Source organism: Dromiciops gliroides, chromosome 6 (assembly GCF_019393635.1).
Source record: "Dromiciops gliroides isolate mDroGli1 chromosome 6, mDroGli1.pri, whole genome shotgun sequence".
NCBI lineage: Eukaryota > Metazoa > Chordata > Mammalia > Microbiotheria > Microbiotheriidae > Dromiciops > Dromiciops gliroides.
The window spans coordinates 36211055-36237125 of NC_057866.1; the positions used below are offsets into that span (position 1 = coordinate 36211055).

Below are 26071 nucleotides of genomic sequence, written 5' to 3' on the forward strand. Positions count from 1 at the left end.
GTAAGTGTCAAGTGTCTGAGGCCAGATTTGAACTCAGGAACTCCTGAATCCAGGGCCGGTGCTTTATCCACTGTGCCACCTAGCTGCCCCCCACGTGTCTCAGTCTTTGAGGAGCAGATTCTGTGCTTGGGGAATACCTCTTCTGGGCCCTTAATGTCTCTTTACATTTCTGAATCAAAGATAAACTTCCCATCACCCACCCAAAGTGAAGTCTAACTCTCAGAGGATACCCCAACACCTGGCTGGGCTCCAAAGAGAAACTGGTCCCCTCCCAATTGTTTGAGCTACACTGATGCCAGCAACTAATTAGGACATTATCCCAATGTGTCTATTTTCCTGGCTTTGGAAATATGAAAAGACCCCTTCCTCTGAGCACCCCACTTAAAGAGTTTTTGTCCCCAAATGGAAAGCCTACACCTGGCAAAGGAGTTAGCCTGGTGGGAAGAGGCCTGAGTTTCGACTCAGAAGACCTGGATTTGAATCCCACCTGTATCCCTGACTGTCCATGTGACCTTGATCTGTCATGTCCCACCCCTCTAAGCCTCAGTTTCCCCATCTGTCGAATGAGGGGGTTGGACTGAAAGGGCTTAAGGTACCTTCCCATTCTAAGTCTATGATCCTCTGAGATCTTCATTTTGTTTTTACTGCATAAATCATCTGAAATCTGACTCACTGCCTAAGTCCTCCTGTTTACGACATAGGGATTTAGCTGGTATCTTAACTAATAGCTACATGTTGGGGCACCCCAAGCTCTAGCTCTCTGGGCTACACCCTCTCCTTGTTTGGTCACCCCAGACATCTGTTTTTTAGCAGCAAAGCCGACCCAGGAGGTTTGGGGGGAGGTTACCCCCTCTCGGGACCTTCTCTTCCCCACTCCAAGGGTGGACCAGCTGTTCCACCCCTTACCTCAACTCTCCGGAGCTGGTGCTGCAAGAAAGTTGGGGTGCTTGGGAAGGAAGAATGAGACTCCTTTGGGGCTTTCCCTGAAACCCCACCCCTGGGTCTTTGAGAAGAGGTGCCTGTGGGGTCACTGAAGGGAGGGGTTTAAACTTCCACAGAGGCCATTGCTCAACCCGCCTCTGAGGTGGGCTCAGAGACTAGAGGCAGAGGCCCAGCCTTGGGTGTGGAAGAACAATGGAGGCCTAGCCATAGGGATGCCCAGCAAAGCCTAATTCATGTGCTTACCTGATATTGGTTTTGCCTTTAATAATTGGAGAGTAACTATGTGGTCAAGGAATAAATACATGCACTGGGACAGTTTCTATTGTACTTGATTCACAAAACATCCAACGGCCAAATTCTGGCCTTGGGTCCCTGGGACACCCCCCACCCAATTCATCCTAGTAGCAGATTCTTCTTCCCTCTCCCCTGGTCCCCAGATAACCCAGGATACCCGAGATGGAACCCCAGCTCTGCTGATTGCTACCTGTGTGATCTTGGGTAAATCACTGAACCTCTCCGCGTACCTCAGTTTCTTCATCTGTAAAATGGATAATCCAGTATCTTTGCCGAAAAAAGCGCAAATAGGGTCACAGAGTGTCAGACATGACTGAAACGACTCAACAACAACAACACCTATAATGCCTGTCTCTCATGAGGTTCAAGTGAGGTAATTCATGGAAAGGAAAGTACTTTGCCAACCTTGAACCACAATATAAACGTCAGCTATTTTTTAAAAAAAGTCCTTTCTCTCTAACTTATCCCTCTCCACAGGGATCTCTGCACCAGGAAAGCCAGTTACTGCTCACCTGCTTGCTCTGTCTTCACGATGACATTGTGGGTGGACTGGAACGGATCGCTGCTACACTGGCCTGCGGAGGATGGTTCAGAAGAGTTAAAATGTGATGTGAGACCAAGGAGAGAAGCCAAGCTCAAGATTCTAACCAGGGGCTTGTTCATGGGGACACCTGGACAGGCTCAGGGCCAGGCTTTGGGAGTACTGACCGCAGATGCCTGAGCCCTTCTTGTGTTTGCCTCCACGGCCCCCACTAACACGGGCAACTGAAGCCCTCTGAGAGTTCTCTTTCCTCGTGAAAGCACATCCTGTACTCTCCCATTAGAATGGGCACTCTCTGAGGGTAGCACAGGATAGTGGAGAGAGCACTGAGTTTAGTGAGAGGAGCCAAGTTGGACCCCCAGCTCCGCTAAGTGCTACGTGTGTGACCTGGGAAAATAATTTAACCTCTCTGGGTCTCAGCTCCTCCTCCTAAAAATGAGGGAGTTAGACTCACTTAGCTATCTTGACCTCATTTTCCTTATCTATAAAATAGAGAAGTTGGGGCAGCTAGGTAGCATAGTGGATAAAGCACCGGCCTTGGATTCAGGAGGAACTGAGTTCAAATCCAACCTCAGACACTTGACACTTACTAGCTGTGTAACCCTGGGCAAGTCACTTAACCCTCATTGCCCTGCCCCCCCCCCAATAGAGAAGTTGGACTAGATGTCCTCCCAGGTCCCTTTTAGCTCCAATCTGGGGGTTTATTGGTCCTATATTGTATATCCCCAGACTCGGGGAAGGGGAAGGGAAGGGACAGTCAGCAGAGGAATGAGCAGAATGGTCAATCTCACATTCAGATGGTGGTTTTTGTCCTGTCTTCTAGCACACAGTTCTCCCATATTCTGAGAGATCTGTGATCTCAGCCATGGGAGTATATTACCTCCAATGAAAGAGGTCATCACCCATCCTTGCCTGTCCCTCCATCCTGGACAGCTCTTGTCCATCCTTTATGGAGTCCACCCAATATGCCGATATCCAGAGAATACCAATGCAGTGTTTAATAAATGCTTGTCAAATGAAAAAGCACAGTATCTAGCACATGGGAAGTAATAAATGCTTCCTTCCTTTCTTGCTCCCACTCTCCCTTCCTTTATCCCTCCCTCTTTCCTACTTTTCTTCCTTCCTTCCTCTCTCCCTTCTTCCCTCTCTTTTTTCCTTCCTTCCTTCCTTCCTTCCTTCCTTCCTTCCTTCCTATTGAATTACATTACCTTGTGGATTAATCTAGAACAGTTGGGTTTGGGTAGCCTGGATTTCCCAAACTCCCTGGTGTTGGGTTAGGGTTAGAGTTGGAGGTACCAAGAAATCCTTGGTGCTTGATCAATTAACAGCCAACTCTTCAGAAGATGGTGATTCTTCATTTATAGAAGGATGAAATGGGTATTAATAATAATGATGATGCCAATAGCCAACATCTACATAGCACTTTAAGGTTTGTAAACACATACTACTTCATTTAGCCTTAAAACCACAAGGTAAGGAAGGTATTATAGGTATTATTCTCTTTTTTTTTTAGTGAGGCAATTAGGGTTAAGTGACTTGCCCAGGGTCACACAGCTAGTAAGTGTTAAGTGTCTGAGGCCAGATTTGAACTCAGGTACTCCTGACTCCAGAGCCGGTGCTCTATCCACTCCGCCACCTAGCTGCCCCCATGTTATAGGTATTATTAATGCCCAATTTATATATGGGAAAACTGAGGCTCAGAGAGGTCAAGTGACTTGCCCAGGATCAGGTCTTCCTGAGCCCAGATCCAATACACTCTGCACCATAGTAAGTTGCTAATATTGCAATGAGAAAAACTGGGATTAGTGAAAAAGAACTAACTGAAGGAGGAGGTGGATGTTCCTCTTTTCTCTGAATTCATTCAAATTAGTTTTGTGTGTAGACACAGCCTTTGAGTTGTATCTGGATGAACCAAGTGATCGTCATCTTGCTCTGAACTTTTGAAGCAAGGTCTGATATGTTGTCTTAGAGCAAGATGAGGTAGAAGGAGCAAAGCATTTGGAGTCAGGAGGTGGATTCAAATCCAAATTTTGCTACTCATTCGCCGTGTGACCTTGGGTAGGTCACTTAACCTCTTTGGGACTCAGTTATCTTTTCTATAAATGAGGAAGTTGCACCAGGTGACTCCTGAACTCCCTCCCAGCTTGAGGACACTGAAACTTGGAAACCTGTTTTCTAATCCTGTATGTGTTTGTTTTGTTTCCCCAGGTATACAGCTAGTCCCTCGGGGGATGGGGCAGGCACAATAGAAGCTTGTGCCTGCTGCCTCTTCTGTCTCCTGCCACAGGGTGCCAACACAGGGCTAGGCACACAGTGGTGACTTAATAAGCAATTGTCTAATACATTTAGATTTGGCCTAAAGGATGAAATGCAAAACCCAATGAGAAACATATCCATCATAAGTGATCTTTGTCAGCTCAAAGGCAGCAGCCACACTGATAAATTGGTCAAGGATAGGCAGATGGCAGAGGGCAGGGGAATGGGTATATATTTGAAATCCCAGGACCTGAGTTCAAATCCCAGCTCTCCTGCTGTCTGTGTGACCTAGGGCTAGTTCTTGAATATAGCTGGGCCTCATTTTCCTCCTTTCTAAAATGACAGGGTTGAACTTGATGATTTTTAAGGTCCCTACCAGCCTTTAAATCTATGACACAATGACAACCCCCCCTCCCCCCCCCGGGGTTCAGTCAGGCCAAGCCTTGAGAAAAGTGGATTTTAATTGGGGGGCGGGGAAGGGAAGGAAGGCTTTTTATTTCATCTGCTCTCCCTGAGTCCTCAGGTTTATTTTTAGTGTCTTGTTTGGTTTGGTTCTAGTAATAAATAAATAAATAAATGAAATGAGCAACTGGCGTGAGCTGGGTGCAAAGGAACAAGGGAATGAGTGACGTGACGGACAGGTGAGCTCATCCAAAATGGCGAGGAGGAACGCTCCTGAACTGACACCAACGTTCTCTCAAGTTCTTTCTCAGTGCTGACGGCAGCTGTCAGGAGTCTGCATGTGGTTCCTTTCTGGGGAGTCCCTGCTTCCACATGCCCACTTTAGCAGCCCATACAAAGGCTCCATTAACAAGTTCCTCTGGAGCTAGGTCTTTGCCCATATGCTTGGGGAACGTGTTAACTTGGGAGTCCTTGGTTTTTTAATGCTGGATGACTTTGCACCCGGTGTGTCCCAGTGTAATTCCTTCTGGCTTTGAATGACACATCAATAAATATAGCCCAGTAAAATGTAAGCACTTTGAGGGTGGGGCTGGTTCTTCATTTTTGTTTGTTGGTCTTCATTCTTGTGCCCCCTAACAAAAACTTCTTGCAGGCAGACACCCATACTTGCTGAATGGAAATAATAAGACCCCTGCTTTTTGGAGGGGGGCAGGTAAAGGTATGGAATGGGACAGATAATGTCAGATTTCCCCCCAATATGTTCGTTCATTTTGCTGAACTTTTTTTTCCTCTTATTGTTTAAGTGATGACCTTCTGGGAGGGGAAGGATACATTGGAAAATAAAGGGGATATAAAAATAAAAGGGATCAATAAAAACTTTTAAAGGGGAAAGGGGGAAGGAAGTCTTAGGATTATACATTTCAGACTGGCAGAGAACTTGGCGGTCATCTCGCCTGACCCCTTCATGTCACAGATAAGAAAACAAAGGTCCAGGCTAAGTGACTTGTTCAGACAGGTAGCAAATGAAAGAAAGCCTGGGATTGGAATCTAGGTCCTGTGATTTCAAATTCGGTACTCTTCATTGTTCCACCGACTCCTTTTAAGACAGTCAAGACGATTTTTGATCAGTGCTTGGAAATCAAGATATTTGGCTATCTCTATTCTATATGGAACCTCTCATTTAGGTATTAATATTTTATAGTACCTTAGAGAGCTAAGAGATCATAAGCTGGCAGAAGGCAAGGTACCTAAGGTAGGAACTCCTAGCCTGCCCCGCCCCCTCTCTCAATCTGTTTTTCTGTCTGTCTCTCTCTTTGTCTTTCTGTCCATCTGTCTCTCTGCCTGCCCCTCCCTCCCTCCCTCCTCTCTCTCTGCTTGCCATTGTCCTATCCATCGCAGGCACTTAGTAAATACTTAGTGGAGTGAATTGCTAGCAAGGCTTGGTCAATGCCTGTTGGACTGGATTGAGAGACAGCTTGATATAGTAGGAGAACTGGGTTCAGAGCCAGCTCTCCTGGGTTACAACCTGACTCTGCCATTTAATACCTGTGGGATCTCAGGCAAGTCACTTCACCTTTCTGTGACTCAGTTGTTTCATCTGTAAAATGAGTAGAGATGACATGACCTCCAGAATTTCCTTCCAGCTTTCTATTTATGACTCTATTAATCGGAATGATCAGGATGTTTACCTATGAAAGCATAAATGTACACAGCTCCTAGAGAGAGGGGCTTCAGAGTGTGAATTTTGAGGGTGAACTAGGAATAGAATAAATAACTATGAATAGAATAAATCTCAGTCATGCTCAATTTTAACCTGACTTTGAATGAGCTGGTGATGGGTTTTCACTGTATGAGTTCATTTTAGGGGCTTCCCAAAGGAAAAATGTGACTGGGTGGCTGGCTAGCTTGCTAACTTACTATTCCCATGAAAATTTAGCAGGGGGATGAGAAAGGAGGTGGATCTTCTGAACTCTAAAGGATGAGGAACTCATGAGAGATTAGGAAAGTGATCATCTCTAGTCTTACACATTGCCTCCCATTCTGCCCCATGCCATTTCTTTTCCTAGAAAAACTGAAGTATAACCTATATCAGATTACTTGCTGTCTTGGGAAGGGGGGGAGGGAGGGAAAAAAAAATTTGAAACTAGAAAAACAAATGTTGAAAACTATCTCTACATGTAACTGGAAAATAATAAAATATTTTTATAATAGAAAAAAAAAAGAAAGAAAAACAGAAGTAAAAGCAATCCCAGGTCTCTTTGCCAAAGAATCTTTCTTCCTAGGGAGCCTGGGCACCCCTCCCAATGTGTCTAGCAGAGAAAATCCTGCCCATGGAGTATGGGAATTGGGGGGGCGGGGGGAGGGGAGGAGTGTATTCACCGTTCCACTTGAGATGTTGCAGGTTGCTATAAAGGATCTGGCCGGCTGTCCCCGCTGCTCGGGTAAATTCTTGCAAGCTCATGCTGCACAAATGTTCCCCATTGATGTCAAATTCCTGGAAGGGGATGCAGTTGGCATCAAGCTGATTGGTATCCAGGAGGTGCTGGAGCCACTCCCATACCTGGTACTTGGTCCAGTACTGGGGATGGATCTCATGCCACTGGCCTCCGAAAAACCCACTGGAAACTGAAAAAAAAAAAGAGGAGATCCAATGAATGACCCAGGAATATATTAAAGAATGATGAATATGGGACCTTTTTTGCAGTGGGTCAGTAGATTAATGGAGAATACACCCCAAATCAGTGGTTTGGGGGTAGTGGCGGCATGGGCAATATGTAGGGGAGGAAGGAGGAGGTGGTCTGGCATTTATTCTTCGGCAGACATAAATAATAACAATCATTTTTATTATTATTATTTATATGGCTTATTAAAGTTTACAAAGAGGGCAGCTATATGGCGCAGTGGATAAAGTACCAGCCCTGGATTCAGGAGCACCTGAGTTCAAATCCAGCCTCAGACACTTGACACTTACTAGCTGTGTGACCCTGGGCAAGTCACTTAACCCTCATTGCCCTGCCAAAAAAAAAATTTTATATATTTATATATATGTATATATGTATATATATATGTTTACAAAGTATTTTGTATAGAATGAAACATACAGTTTTTAGACATGGCCAATGTTAGCATTAGTTTTGATTGACTCTGCATATTTGTTTAAAAGGTTTCATTTTTCTTTTTTTTTTCTTTTTTAGAAGGAGTTTGAGAAGGAGAGTAAAGAATATTAATGGGGGGGGGGATAATTACATAACATGTTCTGCATAAGCATTCTCATTTGCTCCTCCCAGAAAGTCTATGATGTAGATCTACATCCCCATTTTACAGATGAGGAAACTGAGGCTTGGAAAGATTAATGGATTTGTCTACAATCACACAGCCAGTAAGTATCAGGGGCCGGAATTGGAACCTGGGCCTTCCTGATGCTCAGTTCAGTCCCCCATCTGCAAGTCAGAGACATTTGGACTTTCTAAGAAAGCCTCTGTCAAACTCATCAACTCTCTGTGCCTCCATTTCCTTCCAGTAAAATGCGTTTAATAATGTTTTCCCACCTCTGTCACTCCCTGGTAAGTTTATGAGGGAGGACAAGAGACATGACACCTTGTAAGTGTTCAGAACTCCTTAGAAGAAAGCCAAGTAGAAAGCATCATTATATTTTCAGCAGCTAATTAATCAGAGACCCAGTAATTAGCACACAGGTACACACACACAGAGGCACAGGCACACATGCGCACACACACACATACACCCCATACCCCATCTTCCACCTAAGCCTTGTTGGAATTCCAATGTAAACTCCTTGAGGGCAGGGTCAGGTTCGTTTTTGTCTTTCTCTCCCCAGAGCTTAGCATAGAGCTTGGCATATAGTAAGCTCTTACTATAGGCTCACTGTTTGATCAGAATGTGCCCAAGAGGGGTATCCTGTCCTCTGAGTAAGACTTTCTTGCTTTTCCCCAAAACAGCTCTTGGCCCTCCCTCCCACTTGTTTTGGTGGGAACAACATGGCCAGTGGCTGAAGAAGAGGCACTGGGGTGAATTTTTTTTTATAGCTGCCATTTACCTGGAGTGCACACATTACCACCTAATCTTCTTGCTGTGCCTAAGTGTGTAGCAGTCAGAGCTTCTGCAATGTAAGGCTGGTAGCAGTTGTATCCCATTTTCTGAGCCTCAGTTTCCACATCTGTAAAACGAGGAGGTTGGTCTCTGAGGTCCCTTTGGGATCCCATGATCTACTTGGATCACTGACTTAAATACTTTGGGCACCTGTAATTTAGTCACAGCATGAGGATTCTCTTTCCCAGTACAGATTGCAACCCCTCTGTGACTTTAATAATAGCTTTTGAGGGATTCCGGGGCTGAAACATTCACCACCCCCCAGGATCCAGTGCTCACTGGTCCAAGGACACAGACATCCAGCCTACATTCTAAGACTTCCTGACTGTTCTCCAGTCTCCAACCTCCATCCACTGTCCAAACAGTTGCCAAACTAACATCCTAAAGAACAGACCTGATCAGGTTATTCCCTCACCCAAGAAACTTCAATAACTCCCTGTTGTCTCCAAGACAAAATACAGACTTCTCTATTTGACATTTTAGCCCCTTCAATCCAGTTCCCTCCTACCCACCCATCCAGACTGGTTCTCCCTCCAAACATCCTATGTTCTGGCCAGATTGTTCTCATGTGCTCTTCCTCATACATGACAGTTGATGGATCCCATCACTTACTCTCCTTGTCTCTGCCTCTTTGGAAACCCAAGCTCTCTTCAAAACTCAGCTCAAGTAACACCTCTTCTAGGAAGCATTTCCTTTCCCCCCAAGCTGCTGGACCACACCCTCTCCCCAAATTATCTTCTTTACTATGCATGTCCATGTGCCTATAGGAGGATGCATGTTCACAAATACACATACATGCAGATGTAAAGGGAGAGATAGGGTCTGAGATAGGAATTTGTTGTTGTTCAATCCTCTGACTCTCCTTGACCTTATAAGCCAGGTTAGAAAATTCAGCACTTCTTATGACAAGGAACAATCAATGGAAGACCCATCTGTACCCCCAAAAAATAAAGAGGAGGGAACTTAGTTGACCAACCCAAACAATGGGAAAGAAAAGGACATTAGCGGGGGCAGCTAGGTGACGCAGTGGATAGAGCAGCGGCCATGGATTCAGGAGGACCTGAGTTCAAATCCGGCCTCAGACATTTGACACTTACTAGCTGTGTGACCCTGGGAAAATCACTTAACCCCAACTGCCTCACCAAAAAAAAAAAAGAAGGACATTGGGAGGTTATATCCAGAGGATCAAGTCACGGGTTTTGTTTTTTTTCTACCAGTCCCAAACCAGAAGACACGGTTCATGGTATCATGGGGAAGACATTGAAACTTAGGGGTCCCATCCGGATTTTCTGCCTGTGATTCTGAAGTACAGGGGCCCAGGCCATGTTAATTCCAGCAGTATCTATGACACGATTCTGTAGGCCCCAAAGCAATGGCCAACAAGAGCTTCTTTAGAGTTCCATGTTTATTTCTCTCTATGCTCCAGGACTCAGCCCAGTGCTTGGGACAGAACAAAGACTAAATAAATGTTGTTGGTTGACTAACTCTGATATCATTGCTTTGATCTCAGTCAGCCACCTTGGGAGGATAGATATCAGACTGATTTAGGGAATAAAAGAGGCAGGAAACCAAAGATGGGCCCAATGAAGGGTGTTGCGCTCAATCCCCAGCCCCCTGTTCCTTCCCAAAGTGAAATCAACTCCAAATATCTTACCCAGCTTTGGAAATTCAATTCAACAGACATGAGTCACGGAATGTGCTAGGTATTGGAGGTACACAAAGACAAAAATCAAAACAGCCTTTGCCCTCAAGGGGTTTATACTCTGTTAATGGAAAACAGCATGCTTAATTAAGTTGGTGCAAATTTCATGAAAGGGGAGGGAGGCAATTGGGCACACACCTGATCTGTACTATGCTAGGAGCCAGAGATGCCAAGGAGCAGAGATCAGGAGGGGAACATTCCAGGCATTGGGGATAGCCTGTGCATAGGCAGGAAAGGTAATGTAAATGGGAAACCCCTGGCAGGCCAGTTTGGGAAGAGAAACAGTCCTGAATGAAAACCCAAAGGGGATGGTTTCGTGGCACCCCACAATGAAGTGGGAAAAACTCCACTCAAATGCTCAGCTATTGAGAAGACTCCAGAAATGTCCCAGCACCCAGATAATGGACTCAATTTCAAAGATTTGAGTTTCACCCAGGTGTCTGGGGTCATGTAAACATGGCTTCTGGGAATGAGTTCACCTCCAAAAATCAGTGTTCCATTTTAGCTTTTATTTTAAAATTTATCATGGCATAATATTTGTCTTTTTTTGTATTTTGTATTTTTGTACAGTGTAGTAGAGAGAGCAATGGACTTGACATCAGGAAGGTCTGGGTTCAAATCCTACATGAGACAAGCTACTGGGGAATGCCAGGTAAAACCACTTAACTTTAACTTCTCTGTTTCCCCATCTGGAAGATGAAGGAGTTGGACTCAGTAGTTCCTAAAGTCCCTTCCACCTTTAAATCTATGACACACTCATTGGTATAATACTAGTCAAATCTAATGTCTGAAGCAGCTTTCTGAGGCTATAGGTTGCAGAGAAGTTCCTGGACTGTATTGATTGAGGAAGTCTACCCACTTGGGAATTCCACATACTCATGAAACAGAAAGTCTAATTCCTAGCCTTAGAGGCAGCAGTAGGCTGAACACAGGAAATTCAAATCCAGCCTTAGATTCTCATTAGTTGAGAGACCCTGGGAAAGTCACTTAACCTCTGTCTGCCTCAGTTTCCTCAGCTCTAACATGGGGATAATTGCGGCACCTACTTTGTAGGGTTGTCATTGAGGAGCAAATGAAATTATAATACATGGAAAATGCTTAGAACATAGTAGATGCTATGTAAATGTTAGTTATTAATGTTTTTAAGTTGACTTGACACAGTCAGGCAATTTCTTTGGATTCCCCAAAGAAAGTCCCAGCCACTGATTATTGCGGAGAACCAGAGAACCGTACGTGTTCACTGATTCCTTGGTGTGCAGAGTATCTGCTCAGAGACTATGATTGGAGACCTGGACACTATCCAATCCGGCTGGGGCAGGAAAGCAATACTGAGTCACTGATCCCCTCCCTCTCACCATCACTCAGAGCCAAGAACCCCTGCTTTCCTTGGGGCCTTCAGACTCAGAGAAATAGCAAACACTTTCAGGGAAATGTAAATTCTTTGAGGGGAGGGCCTGTAGCTCTGAAGCCTAGACCAGCACCTGACATATCTAAAGCTCTTAATAAATGTCTCCTGAGCCCAAGAAGCCAGAGACCACCTTCTATCTCTCTTGCTCATACCTGGTCATTGGCATGGTGTGCCTTCTCTGTTAGACTACACAATCCTTGAGAGCAGAGGGGGTTGTAAGCATAGTGCCTGGTACAGAGCTAGTGTAAGTAAATGCTTACTGACTCAACTGAATTGGACTGAATTGCATGGAGTTCATCACACAGGGGTCCATCTTTGAATGGAGAGGAAATTAGAGACACTTGCCAGCAACTGGTCCCTTAGCTTTTTTTCTCTTTCATATTTGTTCCTCTTATTGTAATTGTAAAATTTGGATCCAGAAGGGGCTTTATATATAATTGAGTTCAACTCTCTAATGTCATAGATGAAGCTGGGGAAAACCCCACTGCTTTCCAGTCTGGGGATGCCAAGAGAATTGTATGGTTTGATTCACATTCTCCTCTGTAGCAGCCCTAGGGGAATTCTGAAAGTGTGTCGATAGCTCACTCCCTCCCCTCCCCAAAATGGTCACAAGTGAGTTTGAAAGGGGACAAAGTCATTGTTTTTCCCCCAGAACTTCTGGCATCTGGAATGGTGACTGGAAAGTAGAGGCCCAGCTCTCTCCTTTCTCAGCCTATGAGGTGGTCATCTTCCTGGAAGAAGGAAAGACAAGCCTCTGTCTGAAATATGAGGAACACTTTGGTAAGACCACAATTATGAGCCTCAAGTTTGTAACCTAGTGCTCCGTAAGCCCCTAATTGGTAAATATTAGGACATACTTAGGACTTAAGACAATTTGAACCCAAGTTCAGTGTCAAATTTATTCAAGCCAGAGGGCCTCATGTAATAGAAAGAACACTGGTTTGAGGGTTAAGAGGAATAGCCGATTTGGTGGTGATGGGGGGAGAGTCAATTCAGCTGGAAGAGGGGGATGCAGTTATGGCAAGAGGGTTATACAGCTCTTGACCCTCCCCAGTAAGGGGGATTGGTTTGGAAAGACACTCCATGGCCTTGGGACCCTGGAAATGGAGGAACAGGGAAGGTGGGTTGCAACATACACAATCAGAAAACTGTAAGTTTAGAGATGGGATATCAGTAGCTTATGAGCATTGTGGTTATTGTGGAGAAGACGTGCCCCCAGACCCAGGAAGAAAGTGCCAATCCCCACCTTCCAGATATTTGTTATAGTAGCATGAAAATTCAGAGAGCTGAGTTCAACATCTGCTTCTGCCGCATATTGCATGTATGACCTTTGACAAGTCATTTAACTTCTCTAGGCCTCAGTTTACTCAAAGGTAAAATAAGACCTTCTAAATCTAGCCTCTTATCCTGTGAGTTATATCCCTACTATTTACTATCTGTTATGACATTGGACATTTCATTTAATCTCTCTGAGACTCTTTTTCTTAATCTATAAAAATGGGGTTGAAGTAGATGATTTATATGGCCCCTCTCATTCTACGCTCTCTGATTTTTGAAAAAGGAAAGAAAGAAAAAAAGAAACCAGTAGGGTGGAGAAAGAAGTTAGGGAGTCAAATTTCCAATAAATGTTCCTAAATCTCTCCTAACTAGCTTCCTCTCCTCATCTCCTACAAAGTGACAGATATGGCCTAAATAAATATCTACTACTCTACTTGACTTTCTCTTAATTTAGAAAAGGAACAAATACATTTTTGTTTGTTTGTTTGTTTTTGGTTTTTGTTGGGGCAATGAAGGTTAAGTGACTTGCCCAGGGTCACACAGCTAGTAAGTGTCAAGTGTCTGAGGCCGGCTTTGAACTCAGGTCCTCCTGAATCCAGGGCCGGTGCTTTATCCACTGCGCCACCTAGCTGCCCCCCCCCAGTATGATTTTTAAGCTACTAAAGTTTTAATAACTTAAAGCTGTACTCAGACTTTTGGGATGGCCGTGTATGTTATTCTTTTTGTGTGTGTGTGAGGCAATTGGGGTTAAGTGACTTGCCTAGGGTCACACAGCTAGTAAGTGTTAAGTGTCTGAGACCAGATTTGAACTCAGGTCCTCCTGAATCCAGGGCCGGTGCTTTTTCCACTGCTCCACCTAGCTGCCCTGAGCAGATAGATTCTTAAATAGAACTGTCCTTGAGCCCCATCATCCTGTCCCGGCTTCCATGAGAAAGAAGAAAGCTTCACATGTGAACTTCTCCTCCAGGTACCACCTGGCCCAACAACTTCTCTCTCAACTGGTCCCCACTCCGGCAGCATCCCCCAGGACAGGAAGAAGCGAATTGGAGAAAAGTGTCAGATGGAATCAATTGGGGGAAGGCCAACCAACATCCCCAAAGTTCTGCCTTCCCACCCGGACCTAAAAGTCAATGTTTTTTTTTTTTTTTTCCGGGACATTGTCACCTAAGGTGAAGAGAATGGACTCACTTGAAGTGTGGGGGAAATAGTACCATGTACTTAACCCACCCAGAGCCAAGGGTCTCCTACCATTGCACGTGGGGTAACTGTCTGTCCAGGCCGGCTGTTGGTGGAGAAGATGGTTGCTGGAATTGAGATTCATCACACCACTTCCTTCCAAAATCATGATCTGCAAAGGGATCCAACAGTCCGCTCAGTTAATGCCTTCTTGACAAATGCCATTTGGAAAGCGCCGGCAGTCAAATGTCAAGGAGAAGAAGAGAGAGAGGGGGAGAGAAAGAGAGAGAAAAAAAAAAAGTCAGTTCTTCAACACCAGCCCCAGAAACATGTTGCCGCAGCCCTTGTCGGTAAAGGCAGAACTCTCCCGCAATTAAAATTTCCATGTCCAATATTCGTCTGTATGAGACAAGTTTTTACAACCACCCATTCATAAATGAATAATCTCCAATCAGGAATGAGGCAGAATGAAGGGCTGGCCAGCCTCCAAGTTTACAAAAGTGAAAACACCAAAGGGTGGTGGTTTTTTTTTTTCTTAAAGCTAAATTCCAATCAATTAAACCTTGTCGTCAAAGAGATGGGCATTCCCAGTGGGATTCTCACATAGTCGTCTCAGGGCATCTCCCCTCCCACCCCATACCCAGCTCTCCCACTGAATTACAGAAGGATCGGTCACAGGCCTGGCCCACGGAGTAAGGGCTTTGGCTGGACTCCCCAGCCACTGGGCCGGCTTCTACCTGGGGCATTTGGGAGCTTGTATGACCCTGCCTTTGCTTTTTTAGAAGCTCTGCCCATCTACCCCAATGACAACTGGCCCTTCCTTCCTTTCTGATGTAGTAAGAGATGAAGAGAAAATGGTCTTGGGAACTCAAGAGCATGGTGTAAAGGGAAGAGCACTGGCTTTGGAATCCAAGGTTTTGTTGTTGAATCATTTTGGTTACGTTCAACTCTTCATGACCCTATTGGGGTTTTCCTGGCAGAGAGGCTCCAGTGGTTTGCCACTTCCTTTTTCAGCTCATTTTACAGATAAGGAAACTGAGGCAAAGACGGGGAAGGAACTTGTCCAGGGTCACATAGCTAGTAAGGGTCTGAGGCTGGATTCGAACTCAGGAAAATGAGTCTTTCTCACTCCAAACTGGGCACTCTATCCACTGGGCCATCTAGCTGTCCCTTAAAATCTGAGCATGCTGGCATTGCCAGCCAGGACTGGGTAAGTCACCTTATCTCTCGAGGGTCTCCACATCCTGCTCAGCAATAAGAAGGCATTCGACTGACCTCTAGGGTCTCCTTCAACTGATAGTCTGTGTGGTTTAGCCCTTTGTAAAATAAGGGGGACTAGGCAGCCCCTGAGGTCCCTTTCAGTTCAAAAATGATTTTGATACCCAGCAGTATGGAGGAAGATGGAGTGGGGGGCCTATGGCAATGCCCAGACCCTCAGGGAAGTCTAATTGGATAGAACCTGGCCCAGGAGTCAGGAAATCCGGGTTCTAATCCCAGGTTTAGGTCATCATGTGCTCTCTGGGACTCAGTTTCCTCATTTGTAAAAAAAAAAAACAAGGGGGGGGGCTAAAATCCATCTGGGGCCCCTTCCTGCTCCAAATCTGATCTTAGCTATGTGACTTTGGGCAAACCCCTTCCTCTCTGTGGGGCCCCTTTTCATGATCCCAAAGCTCTTTTTCACCTTTAAGATGTCTTTATTATCTGAGAAGAAAGTTACTCAGTCTGAACTGTCCTACCTTCTCAACAGGTGGAGGGTCGAGTGGGGCAGGAAGAGGTGCTGAAGGCGGACTCTCCTCCCCTTGGTGTTCTATTTACCCAAGGCCTGGGCTCCAAAGAGAGCCCATGTTGGCCCTACCACCGACATACTTTAGAAAGTTACTGTTTAACGTCGAAAGGTCTGAAGATTATGGCCTAACCGGTTTGCACACAAGGCTTTCACAGGCAGCTTTCCACTTCGTGAAAGACCGGGGTTGGAGGGAGGGGAAGGTTGGGCGGTGGCGGAGAGGGGGAAGTAATTGGGGGGGGGGGGGTTGTCAGACGAGGACCAGGCTGGGGGGGGTTCCTTTAAATTCCTCCTTCCTGTTTGACCAGCTGGAGTTGTTTAAAGTGGGGGGTTCCACAGAGCACGGAAGGAGGCAGGCAGGTAAAGTAAAGGCAAGAGGGGTGAGCTGGCCATCTCTTGAGCAGGAGGGTGGGAAAAGGAGAGATAAGGCTGCATTTCCCAGGTCGCGGAGCTCAGTGGCTTCCTGACCAGACTCCTAAATACCTCCTGGCCCCAGGCATTCAACCACAGAAGGTCCCGGGCTCAGACTTAGATTTGGAACTGAAAGGTCCCTTAAGGCACCTAGACAGGCCCCATCATCTGGGAGAGAAGGAGAAAGAGCTCCCGTCACGTCACCATCAATCAATTTCTCTTTGGCGCCTGCCCGGCCATCAGACCGGTCTGGATTCCTTCGGATTCCGTCCCCTTGTCTAGCACAGGCTTCCAAAGGGGCTCGACCCCAGAGCGTGGGTGTGATCCAGGGGAGCAGGGCAGCAAGATGGATTAAATCCCGCCCTCCCTGCCACAGCTAATCACGGGGTTTGTCTCCCCCAGAACCACACCTACCATCACATCACAACCCAGTACTTCCCGGCTCCTTTTTCTACAGCTCGGCAAGTTCCCAGTCTTGTCCCTTTTGAGTCGGCCATCAACCCACCTGGGCCTTTGTAGAACTTAATCCCAACTTCAGAAACTGCACAGGTACCGATGGGAAAATCTCCTTTCACCCAACCAGGGCGGGGGAAAAAACCTGATTGACGTACTGAATCCAAAAAGTCTGAGACCAGTGTGCCTAGACTGTATGCCATTCCCATCTTTTTCACAAAAACAACATATTACGGGGCAGCTAGGTGGTGCAGTCAATAGAACCCCAGCCCTGGAGTCAGGAGGACCCGAGTTCAAATCCAACCTCAGACATTTGACACTAGCTGTGTGATCCTGGGGAAGTCACTTAAGGCCAGTTGCCTCACAAACAAAACAAAAGAAAACAAAACAAGTTACTTTATCAATCACTTTGCTGAAACCATTCAATGAAGCAACAAGCATGCAGGATATGCCAGAGAGAAAAAAGAAATGGAAATGTCCCTCTCCCTCATTATAGAGTCAGGATCCTGGGGGGGTAGGGGGTGGCTTCATTCAGAAAGCACTGGGGTTGGAGTCAAGAAGATCTGAGTTCAAACCCAGCCTCAGATACTTACTAGCTACATGACCCTGGCCAAGTCATTTAACCTCTGTCTGCTTCAGTTTTCCTCACCTGTAAAATGGAGATCATAACAGTGCCTAGCTGCCAGGGTTGTCATGAGGGTGATATTAGCACAGTGCCTGGCACATTTGTTCCCTTCCTCGAGAGCAAAGACTTCCTTTTTTTGGATTTTCTTTGTCAAGCCAGGGTTTGGCATAGATGCTCATGGGAGGCACTCAGTAAAGACTTGTTGAATGACTGACTGGCCTGCAGAAGCTCCCACTTTATCAAGGGAGATAACATGCACAGGGTTAAGTAAGGACAAGCGAGAAAGAGGAGAAATCTCAGGTCAGGGCCAATTATATCTCTAGTTCTAACTTAATCTACCAGGAGGGTCATGGGGTTTAAGGAAAAGGAGAAACTAGGCTGCTTCAAGTAGATTAAGGCTGGGACCCAGACTGGAATAAAGGGGTGCATTGTGGGGGGCAGGGGGAGTCATCATTAAGATATCCATTGCAACTCCCCAACTCTGCTCTCCAACCCCCACCCCCAGTCCTAATTCCTAACAGCTCTGTTTCACTGATTTTAGTGGCAGCAGCAGCATTATATAATTGGAGCCCCAGTCCCAGAGCCTGGGGAGGTCTGGGGGCTCTGATGATTAGGTCACATCAACTTTGGAAAAGCAGCAGCAGGAGCCTTCTCTGAATGTGGAGCCTCAGTTTACTCATCTGTAAAATGGGAAGGGTAGAACGGATGGCCTCCGGGGGACCTCCCAGCTCTAAATCTAGATTCCTCAGCTCCATTCCAGATTTCAGTCCCAAAAAGGGATTGGCATCAAGCACCTGTCCATGTTAGTTACCATTCGGTCTCAGATGCCCCACCTTCGCAGCCCGGGAACTGGGCTATGGAGCAACAGGCATCATTAACGCTCAACCACGGTGTCCCCCTTTTAAGAGAAAGCTGTTAGGGTGGTGAGCTGCCCATTTAAAGGGTATATAAAATGGTTCCTACTTGTAAAAGGGTTTATATGACAACCTCTGCTGAGTCAGAGTTCATCTGAGCCCACATAAGCACTTGATTGTAGGACTTCAGGGATCTGTTGAGTAACCAGCTCACCCACACCTAGAGAGCTGACACGGGGCCTCAAGGAGGGAGATGGGATGATTAGAGGATCTTTTTCATTTCCCAGTGCTAGAGAGTCTCACAGGCAGAAAGCTCTGGGTTCAAGTTTCACCCTGCCTCTGGTGGCACATTTGGATAGACCATTGGACCTGGGAAAACCCGAGTTCAAATCCAGCCTTACATACTAGCTGTGTGACCCTGGGCAAGTCATTTAAACCACTGTGGGCCTCAATTTCCTCAGCCGTAAAATGGGGATAACTAATAGCACCTACCTTCTAGGATTGTTGTGAGGATAAAATGAGATATTGGTAAGAAGCGCTTAGCACACAGTAGGTACTATATAAATATTTATTTATCCTTCCCTTCCCCCATGTGAGAAATCAAGGAACTTTTAGGCAACTAAAACTCTGATAATCTGCAAAGAAAGTGGCAAACTACTTTGGTCATGGTGGCTTCCTTACTTGCAAATTCCCTAGAGCAGTGAAATCAGAGCTCCTAGTCCTGGTCCCTATCTTTTTTTTTTGGTGAGGCAATTGGGGTTAAGTGACTTGCCCAGGATCACACAAGCTAGTAAGCGTCAAGTGTCTGAGGCCAGATTTGAACTCAGGTCCTCCTGAATCCAGAGACCACTTCCTCTTGGAGCTGTTTGGCATACATGGCTCACTGCTCTGGGGAGATCATTCTGGTCAATGTAATTCCTCCTCCAAAGCCAGAGATATAGGGGCCATCCAGCCAACCTCCATCTTACTGAAGAGGAAACTGAGGCTTAGAGAGGTCAAGTCACTTGGCCCAGGTCCCTGAGGTAATAAGTGTTGGAGTCAGAATCGAAACCTACATCTTCTTCCTATGGATTCAATACTCTTCCCATTATACCCTGCCGACTCTCTCTGTTATCAGCTTGATCAAGAAAATTAATATTTCTCAAAACTTTAAATTAAAATGTTTATTATCTTAATGTTTTAAAGAAGGAGAAATAAAATTAAGATTCATCTCATTTTTTAGTACTGCTATTCCCAGAGTCTAATATGGTGCCTTGCCCATCAGACATTTAATAAATGCCTGTCCTCCTCCTCTTCCAGCATTATCATCATCACCACGACAACCACCACCATTATAATCATCATCACCAAAAGCGAAGATTTGAGCCCTTTGCCTTCAAAGTTCCTATCCTTTTCACTTGCCCCACACCATCCATCAATGGGCTACTGCTTGCATAGAGCAGAGGTGAATCCTGAGTCATGCCAACTTTCATTCTTTCAAGAATGGTTCAGTTTTTCTTTCTTTCTTTCTTTTTTTTTTGTGAGGCAATTGGGTTTAAGTGACTTGCCCAGGGTCACACAACTAGTAAGTATCAAGTGTCTGAGGCTAGATTTGAACTCAGGTCCTCCTGAATCCAGGGCCGGTGCTCTATCCACTGCGCCACCTAGCTGCCCCAGTGGTTCAGTTTCTTAATTCTCCAACAGCTTCCCTTCCTTTCCTATACTGACCACCCTTCCTTACTATTCAGTTGATGTCTGATCCAGGAATGCAAAATTAAGTCATTCATGTTGAGCCATGAAAAAAAAATCCTAATTAGGCTAATAGGAAAGCTTCTGCTGTTAAAACAATTCATTGGATCCACTTCAAAGGTGAGAGGGAAAGCAATGGGGGTGGGGGTTCTGTTACATGTGCCATGGCTACCCTCATGGAGCAGGAAAGACAGGCGGTGACTGGGTCTGACTCGGTGCCCTCCTTGATTGTTCAGGTTGCATAATCCTGAGAGATTTGTTCATGCAAAGGGAAGACAGTTTGTTAGACTGACAGTTCTGGAGACAGAAGTCTGCCCCTTAAGTTGACAAGCAGGAACTCCTTGGCGTCCATCGCTGGCAGACAGTTACCGACTCAGCTCTCCCTCCTGACTGTCAAGTTCTCAACTCAGTCATTTTCACTGGGATGCTTACTTGGGGAATTCAAACCATCTCTCTGTGGCAGCTTCCTCACCTACAAAGCAGGGGCCAGGCCTTGGAAAAATGAATCTAGCTGTGATCAAGACAAAGTACCCCTGGGGCATCATCACACAACGAAATCATGGCAGTGATGGGCGAGCCCCCAAAGAACACATCAGGTCACCATGTTCAGTACAGTTGCCAGTTTCAGACACTTCTTCCCACTCACCCTCATCTCCACCTGAAACTTTTCTCCATCTACCCCCACCTGGTCCACTAGCAGATGCTTCATTACCCTCCAAGGGGATCCAACCCTGACCATCACCACATGCATGGCTCTATTTTTAACTTTTATGGGGGAGAGGGAATTCAGGTCACAGGGTACAATTATGAGTACATACTTGGGATCAGCATTTTGGGAGTAAATGGCAGGATAGAAAATGAATAGTATTCAAAGGAAATTGACCCCCAGGTAACTAACAAAACAATAATGATTCCAAAGAATATATAATCCCTCAGACACTTGAGGCTTACTAGCTGTGTGACCCTGGGCAAGTCACTTAACCCTCATTGCCCTGCAAAAAAGCAAAAAGCAAAAAACAAACAAACAAAAAAACAAAGAATCGAGTACTACCTTTTTCCTCTCAGTAGACAGGTAGGGGATTACTGGGGCAGAATGCTGTATACATTGTTAGGGAAAGTCACTATGAACTCTTGCTCTATTACAAGGAAAGGTTCAATTTGGCAGGGGTAGTGTGCATTTCTAGAAAAGATTGTAAGGTAAAAAACAAGACTCATCGGTAAAACAAGAACGACATCAACTTAACCGAAACAACTCAACAACAATAAACTCATCTGTAAAATGGGGATGCAGTGAAGAAGGAAATGGCAAACCATTCCAGTATCTTTGCCAAGAAAAACCCATAACTCCAAAACCAGTGTTGAGGCAACATTGCATGGCATAGTAGATAGAGACTTGAAACTAGAGTAAGGAAGATGAGTTCAGTTCAGAAACTTACTAGCTGTCTTCCTCAGTTTCCCCATCTGTGAAATGGAGATGATAATAGCACCTACCTCCCAGCATTGTTGTTGTGAGGATAAAATGAGAGAATATTTGTGAAAAAAAAACCCCAAAACTCTTAACAAACCTTAAAACACTATATAAATGCTAGCTATTATTATTGTCACCACACCACACTGCCCATTAAGCATGGCCAATATGAGTGGACTGTAGAATTCATGGAGAGTAGTGATGAGTAAGAAGACCATAAACAAAGGAAGCTTTAAATATCAAAGTACGTATCTGATTCCAGAAGAATTGTGAACACCAGGAGTTTATTGAGTAGGGGGTGAGGTGACAAGATCAGACCCATACTGTCTTAATTGGTAGATGTAGTGATTCCTATTCTTGGCCCCTCTGGGTTCATTCCTACCCCGCAAGAAGTGGCTCTGAAGATAACCCCATTCCAACTGAGTATACAGCCAATAGAATTTCATCCCACAGAATTAATGTCAAATTCTTCAGACCAGGGTGCTTGTCCAGTCGCTTGTGGCTCACTCCTGTGACATCAACCACTCCCTGCTCCAGTGGCCACCCTCTCTCATTAATCCACAGCTTCAAGTCACTTTAAGTCTGCCTCAGTTTCCTCATCTATAAAATGAGGCTGATAATAATAGCAAAGGGTTCTTGTGAGGATCAAATGAGATATTGATAAAGAGCTTAGCCCAGTGCAAGGCACAGAGTAGGCACTTCATAAATGTTTGTTCTTTTCCCTTCCCCTTCCCCCATTCTTGTGCAAGCAGTCAGTGAGAGACTGGGCTAGTACATATTCTGCCTGGCCCAGGAGTTGGCTCTCCCTGAGCACTGGCCAACACAATGATTGGGGAGAGAATGGGAAGAAAACAGGGGAAAGGTATGGATCAAGGTGTCAATGCAGAAGGAAAGGAACCCCAAAGGTCATCTGATACAACTCTTCTATTTTACAGATGAGAAAACTGAGGCACAGAGAGAGGACATGACTTTCCCATGGACATTAAGGTAGGGGCAGAGTCAGGATTGAAAGCCAGCTCTGACTCCAAATCTAGCAGTCTTTTCCCCTGGCTTCCTAGCTGATGAAGACCTGAACTCCCTAGAAGGGGGCTGGACTCACTGGCCTCTGAGGCCCCTTCCAGTTCTGGGTCCTTGATGCTATGATTCTCTGTCCCATGGATAACTCACAGGGCAAGCAGTGTGAAGACTCAATCAATCGTTGGGTTTTTTTTTTAATTGAGAGGTAGGTTGGACACAGATGGTGGCCTCCCCAAACCCAAAGGGTGGAGCCGAAAGAAACAGGAGGCCCTGGCATGACTGAGGGGGCGAAGCTGGGACCAACCTCTGCCCAGAGAACTGGGAGGGTGTGTCAAGTCTCAGGGCGGGGGCCACCTCGAGCCCGCCTTATTGTCTGGCCTTGCTCAGTGTAGAAGAGAGGCAGCTGAAGTCATAGAGGCAGAAACTGAACTGTGACTTTCTGATTAACATTGCAGAGAGAACCAACCTTCCAGCTGAGACAAGCAGAGCACAGCTCGAACCAGCTGCTCCATTACCCCAACTCAGCCATCCAAGTGGGATGGGGGAGACATAGGGAGCTAGCGGGGGAGGTCCTCCACCAAGAGGTCCCCTCACACCCAAGAAGTCGGAACACTTTTAATTCATTCAGTCAATTAACCAGCTACTAAGTGCAGAGTCCATGGCCCAGTGCTAGGGAGATAAAAAGATAAGTAAATCTGGTGGAGGAAACTCACTACCTTGAGGTCTTCAAGATAGACTTAGAAAAAGAAAGGACGTCTAGTCCAACCTCCTCACCACTTTACAGATAAGGAAACTGAGGCCTTGGAGGGGTTTGTTTTTTTATTGAATTTTTCGAGGGAGGGATAAATATTTATAAACTTGGGATGACCTTAGGTTCTTTTACTGACTTTGTGAGAACAAGTACCCAAGGCGCTGTGGGGGGAAAAGAGTAAGATGGAGTAGCCCATTTCTTGAATACTCCATCATGATGGGCAGCCATTCCAACCCTGGGGTGGAAGAGAGGGGGGCAATAGTTCAAACCATAGGCTGATCATCTTTACCCCATTCCCACCATCATGTAATTAAAATGAAAGAATGGCAGAGTTGGAAAGGCTTAGAAGGCATCTAATCCAACCAGTCCTCAAACAGGACTATGCAGTAAGCCTACCACAACCCTGATGCATGAGCCATCATTCAACCACCACATGAAGAACTCCAGGAAATGGGAACCCACCACCCACCAATAAAGCCCCTTCCACTTGCTCAAAGCTATCATGGCCAGGAGTTTTCCTGATATCCAGCCTCTTGATATCTTTCTTTGTCAATGTCACGACTCCTTACAATTGGGGGTACCACTCTACAGTATTATCAACCATTGTTACACTCATCTTATTTGGCCAAATCTCCACAGACAAGGGCGTGGGGGGGTGTCTTAATTTTTTTCTGTGTCAGGAATGTGATCTCATTAGCAGTACCCTTCTCAGAATAATGTCTTTCACTGCATCAAATAAAATATAGATGATTACAAAGGAAATGGAATATATTGAAACACAGTCATCAAAATATTTTTAATAAGCTCACAGTTTTCTCTGTCCTTATGTTTGTTAATGTGATGATTAAAAGTATGAGAGACATATTTTAAAAATAAATAAAACCAGCTCACGGATCCCAGGCTAAATTCCTTCTAAAGAAGTTCTCCATCCCTAGAAAACTTTCCTGTCTCTTCAAAACTTCTTAGGGATATTTTATTTCATATAATTCCTATCTTAATGGGGATCCAGGGAAGAGAAATCAAGGTTGAATGAGGTTCTATGAGTTACTACTGGTCATGGAATAAAATAGACAGAGCCAGTGTCGAATTCTCAGGTCTTGGCTTTCTAGCCTTCAACCTTTGGGTCAAGTAACAGAGGCCAGAAATCACTGGGGTTTTTTATCTCAATTTTACAGTTGAAGAAACTGAGGCAAAGAGGTTATATGACTTGCCCAGGGTCATACAGCTATGAAGTGTCTGAGGCTGAATTGGGATTTGAACTCAGGTCTTGTTGACACCAGACCTCATGCTCTATCCATTGCCTAGCTGCAAATCTATAAAATATAGACACTGGGCTTGATTGCTTCCAAATTCACTTTTTGTTCTAAATCTGTGATCCTAATAAGGTTTTCTTAATTACAATGATGGCAAAGGCCTGTGTTCAATTCCCACTTCAAATAATTACCAACTGCATGATCCTGGACAAAACATTCCCTCTGTGACTCTCATCAGTAAAATGAGGAACGCACAACTCACAGGGTTGTTTTAAGTCTCAAATGAGATAATGTGTGTCGGTGAGTCAATAAACATTTACACGTACCTAGTACATGCCAGGCAGTACTACGTGTGCAGTGCTAAGGATACAAAAAGAGGCAAAAGGGGCGGCTAGGTGGCACAGTAGATAGAGCACCGGCCCTGGAGTCAGGAGTACCTGAGTTCAAATCCGGCCTCAGACACTTAACACTTACTAGCTGTGTGACCCTGGGCAAGTCACTTAACCCCAATTGCCTCACTAAAAAAAAAAAAGAGGCAAAAGACAGCCCCTGTCTTCAAGGAGTTTACCATCTAATAGGGAGAAAACATGCAAATGCACCGAAGGCTTCTAGTATAGTCCTGATCTTAGGACTCTGAGGAAAGTAGGGGAATAGGTCAACACAGTGGAGAAGAGAGCATTACTGGCCTGGAAAATAGCCAGAGGAAATTCCCAGAACTCAGGTGGAGTATCCTGTTCATGAAGTGGCAAAGGAGGCCAGTGTCACTGGGTCAAAGAGGACATGTCGGAGAATCATAGGTAAGAAGACTTGAAGAAGAGGAGGAGGAGGAGGGAATTTACAAAATGTTCAGAGCTCAGACATCCAGTGTCTATCCTTAACTAATCAGCAAAAATAGCTAATAAGCAAGTGCCAGTAGGTAACTTTTAATTAACCCTTTGTAATAAAAGTGATAAGTATATCTATGTTTTAAAATAAAGATGCTAAATACAATAGTCTTCCTGTTTTAATGTGACCCTAAGTTTAAGGGATTTAATTCCCAAGCATCATTCACCCCCAAGTAAAAATGTAGAACACATACACCTTGGCCTATTGAACACATTACTAACCATATTCCCATTTTCACCAATGAGCCCAAGCCTGGGGATTACATGTCACACATAATTCCATACCATCAGAGCTAGGGTAGTGACAAATATTCCCTATTCTCAGAGCTATTGATTATTCTAGATGTTTCAAGAATTTTCATGGCTGTTTGGGCTCTCTTCAGAGGCCAGATCTAGAACATTTTTGCGGATTTCCTTTACTGTTTGTGAGCAATTTGTAAATATACACATTTTTTTGATCCTTATCGGCCTTGGTGCCTGACACAGACAAGGAGGCAGATACTGCAAGGGGTGAGGCACCAAACCAAAGCTGATCAAAAGACAAGCTCACCCTGTGTGACCCTTGGAGACACTGCCAACAACCTAGCCCGGAGTCTTTGAGATAAAGCTAATGAGATTTTTAAGAGAACAAGTTGGACTCTCTCTCTTCCCCCATGGTGAACTGGAATTTAAGACATGAGGCTGCATTCTTGTTTTGGCGGGGGCAAGAGAAACAGAAGGGGAAAAAGAGAATAA

At 45.2% G+C, this 26071-nt stretch overlaps 1 protein-coding gene across 1 annotated transcript in view; it reads right to left on the minus strand.

Moving 5' to 3' along the window:
• EHF (ETS homologous factor) overlaps positions 1 to 26071 on the minus strand; it is a 65528-nt gene that overhangs the window by 16706 nt on the left and 22751 nt on the right. The window contains exons 2-4 of the mRNA XM_043972440.1: positions 14182 to 14316; positions 6815 to 7060; positions 1749 to 1811 (exon numbers count right to left, since the gene is read on the minus strand). Coding sequence (XP_043828375.1) covers positions 1749 to 1811; positions 6815 to 7060; positions 14182 to 14278 — 406 coding nt within the window. The 5' untranslated portion in view covers positions 14279 to 14316. The remainder of the gene's footprint in view (positions 1 to 1748; positions 1812 to 6814; positions 7061 to 14181; positions 14317 to 26071) is intronic.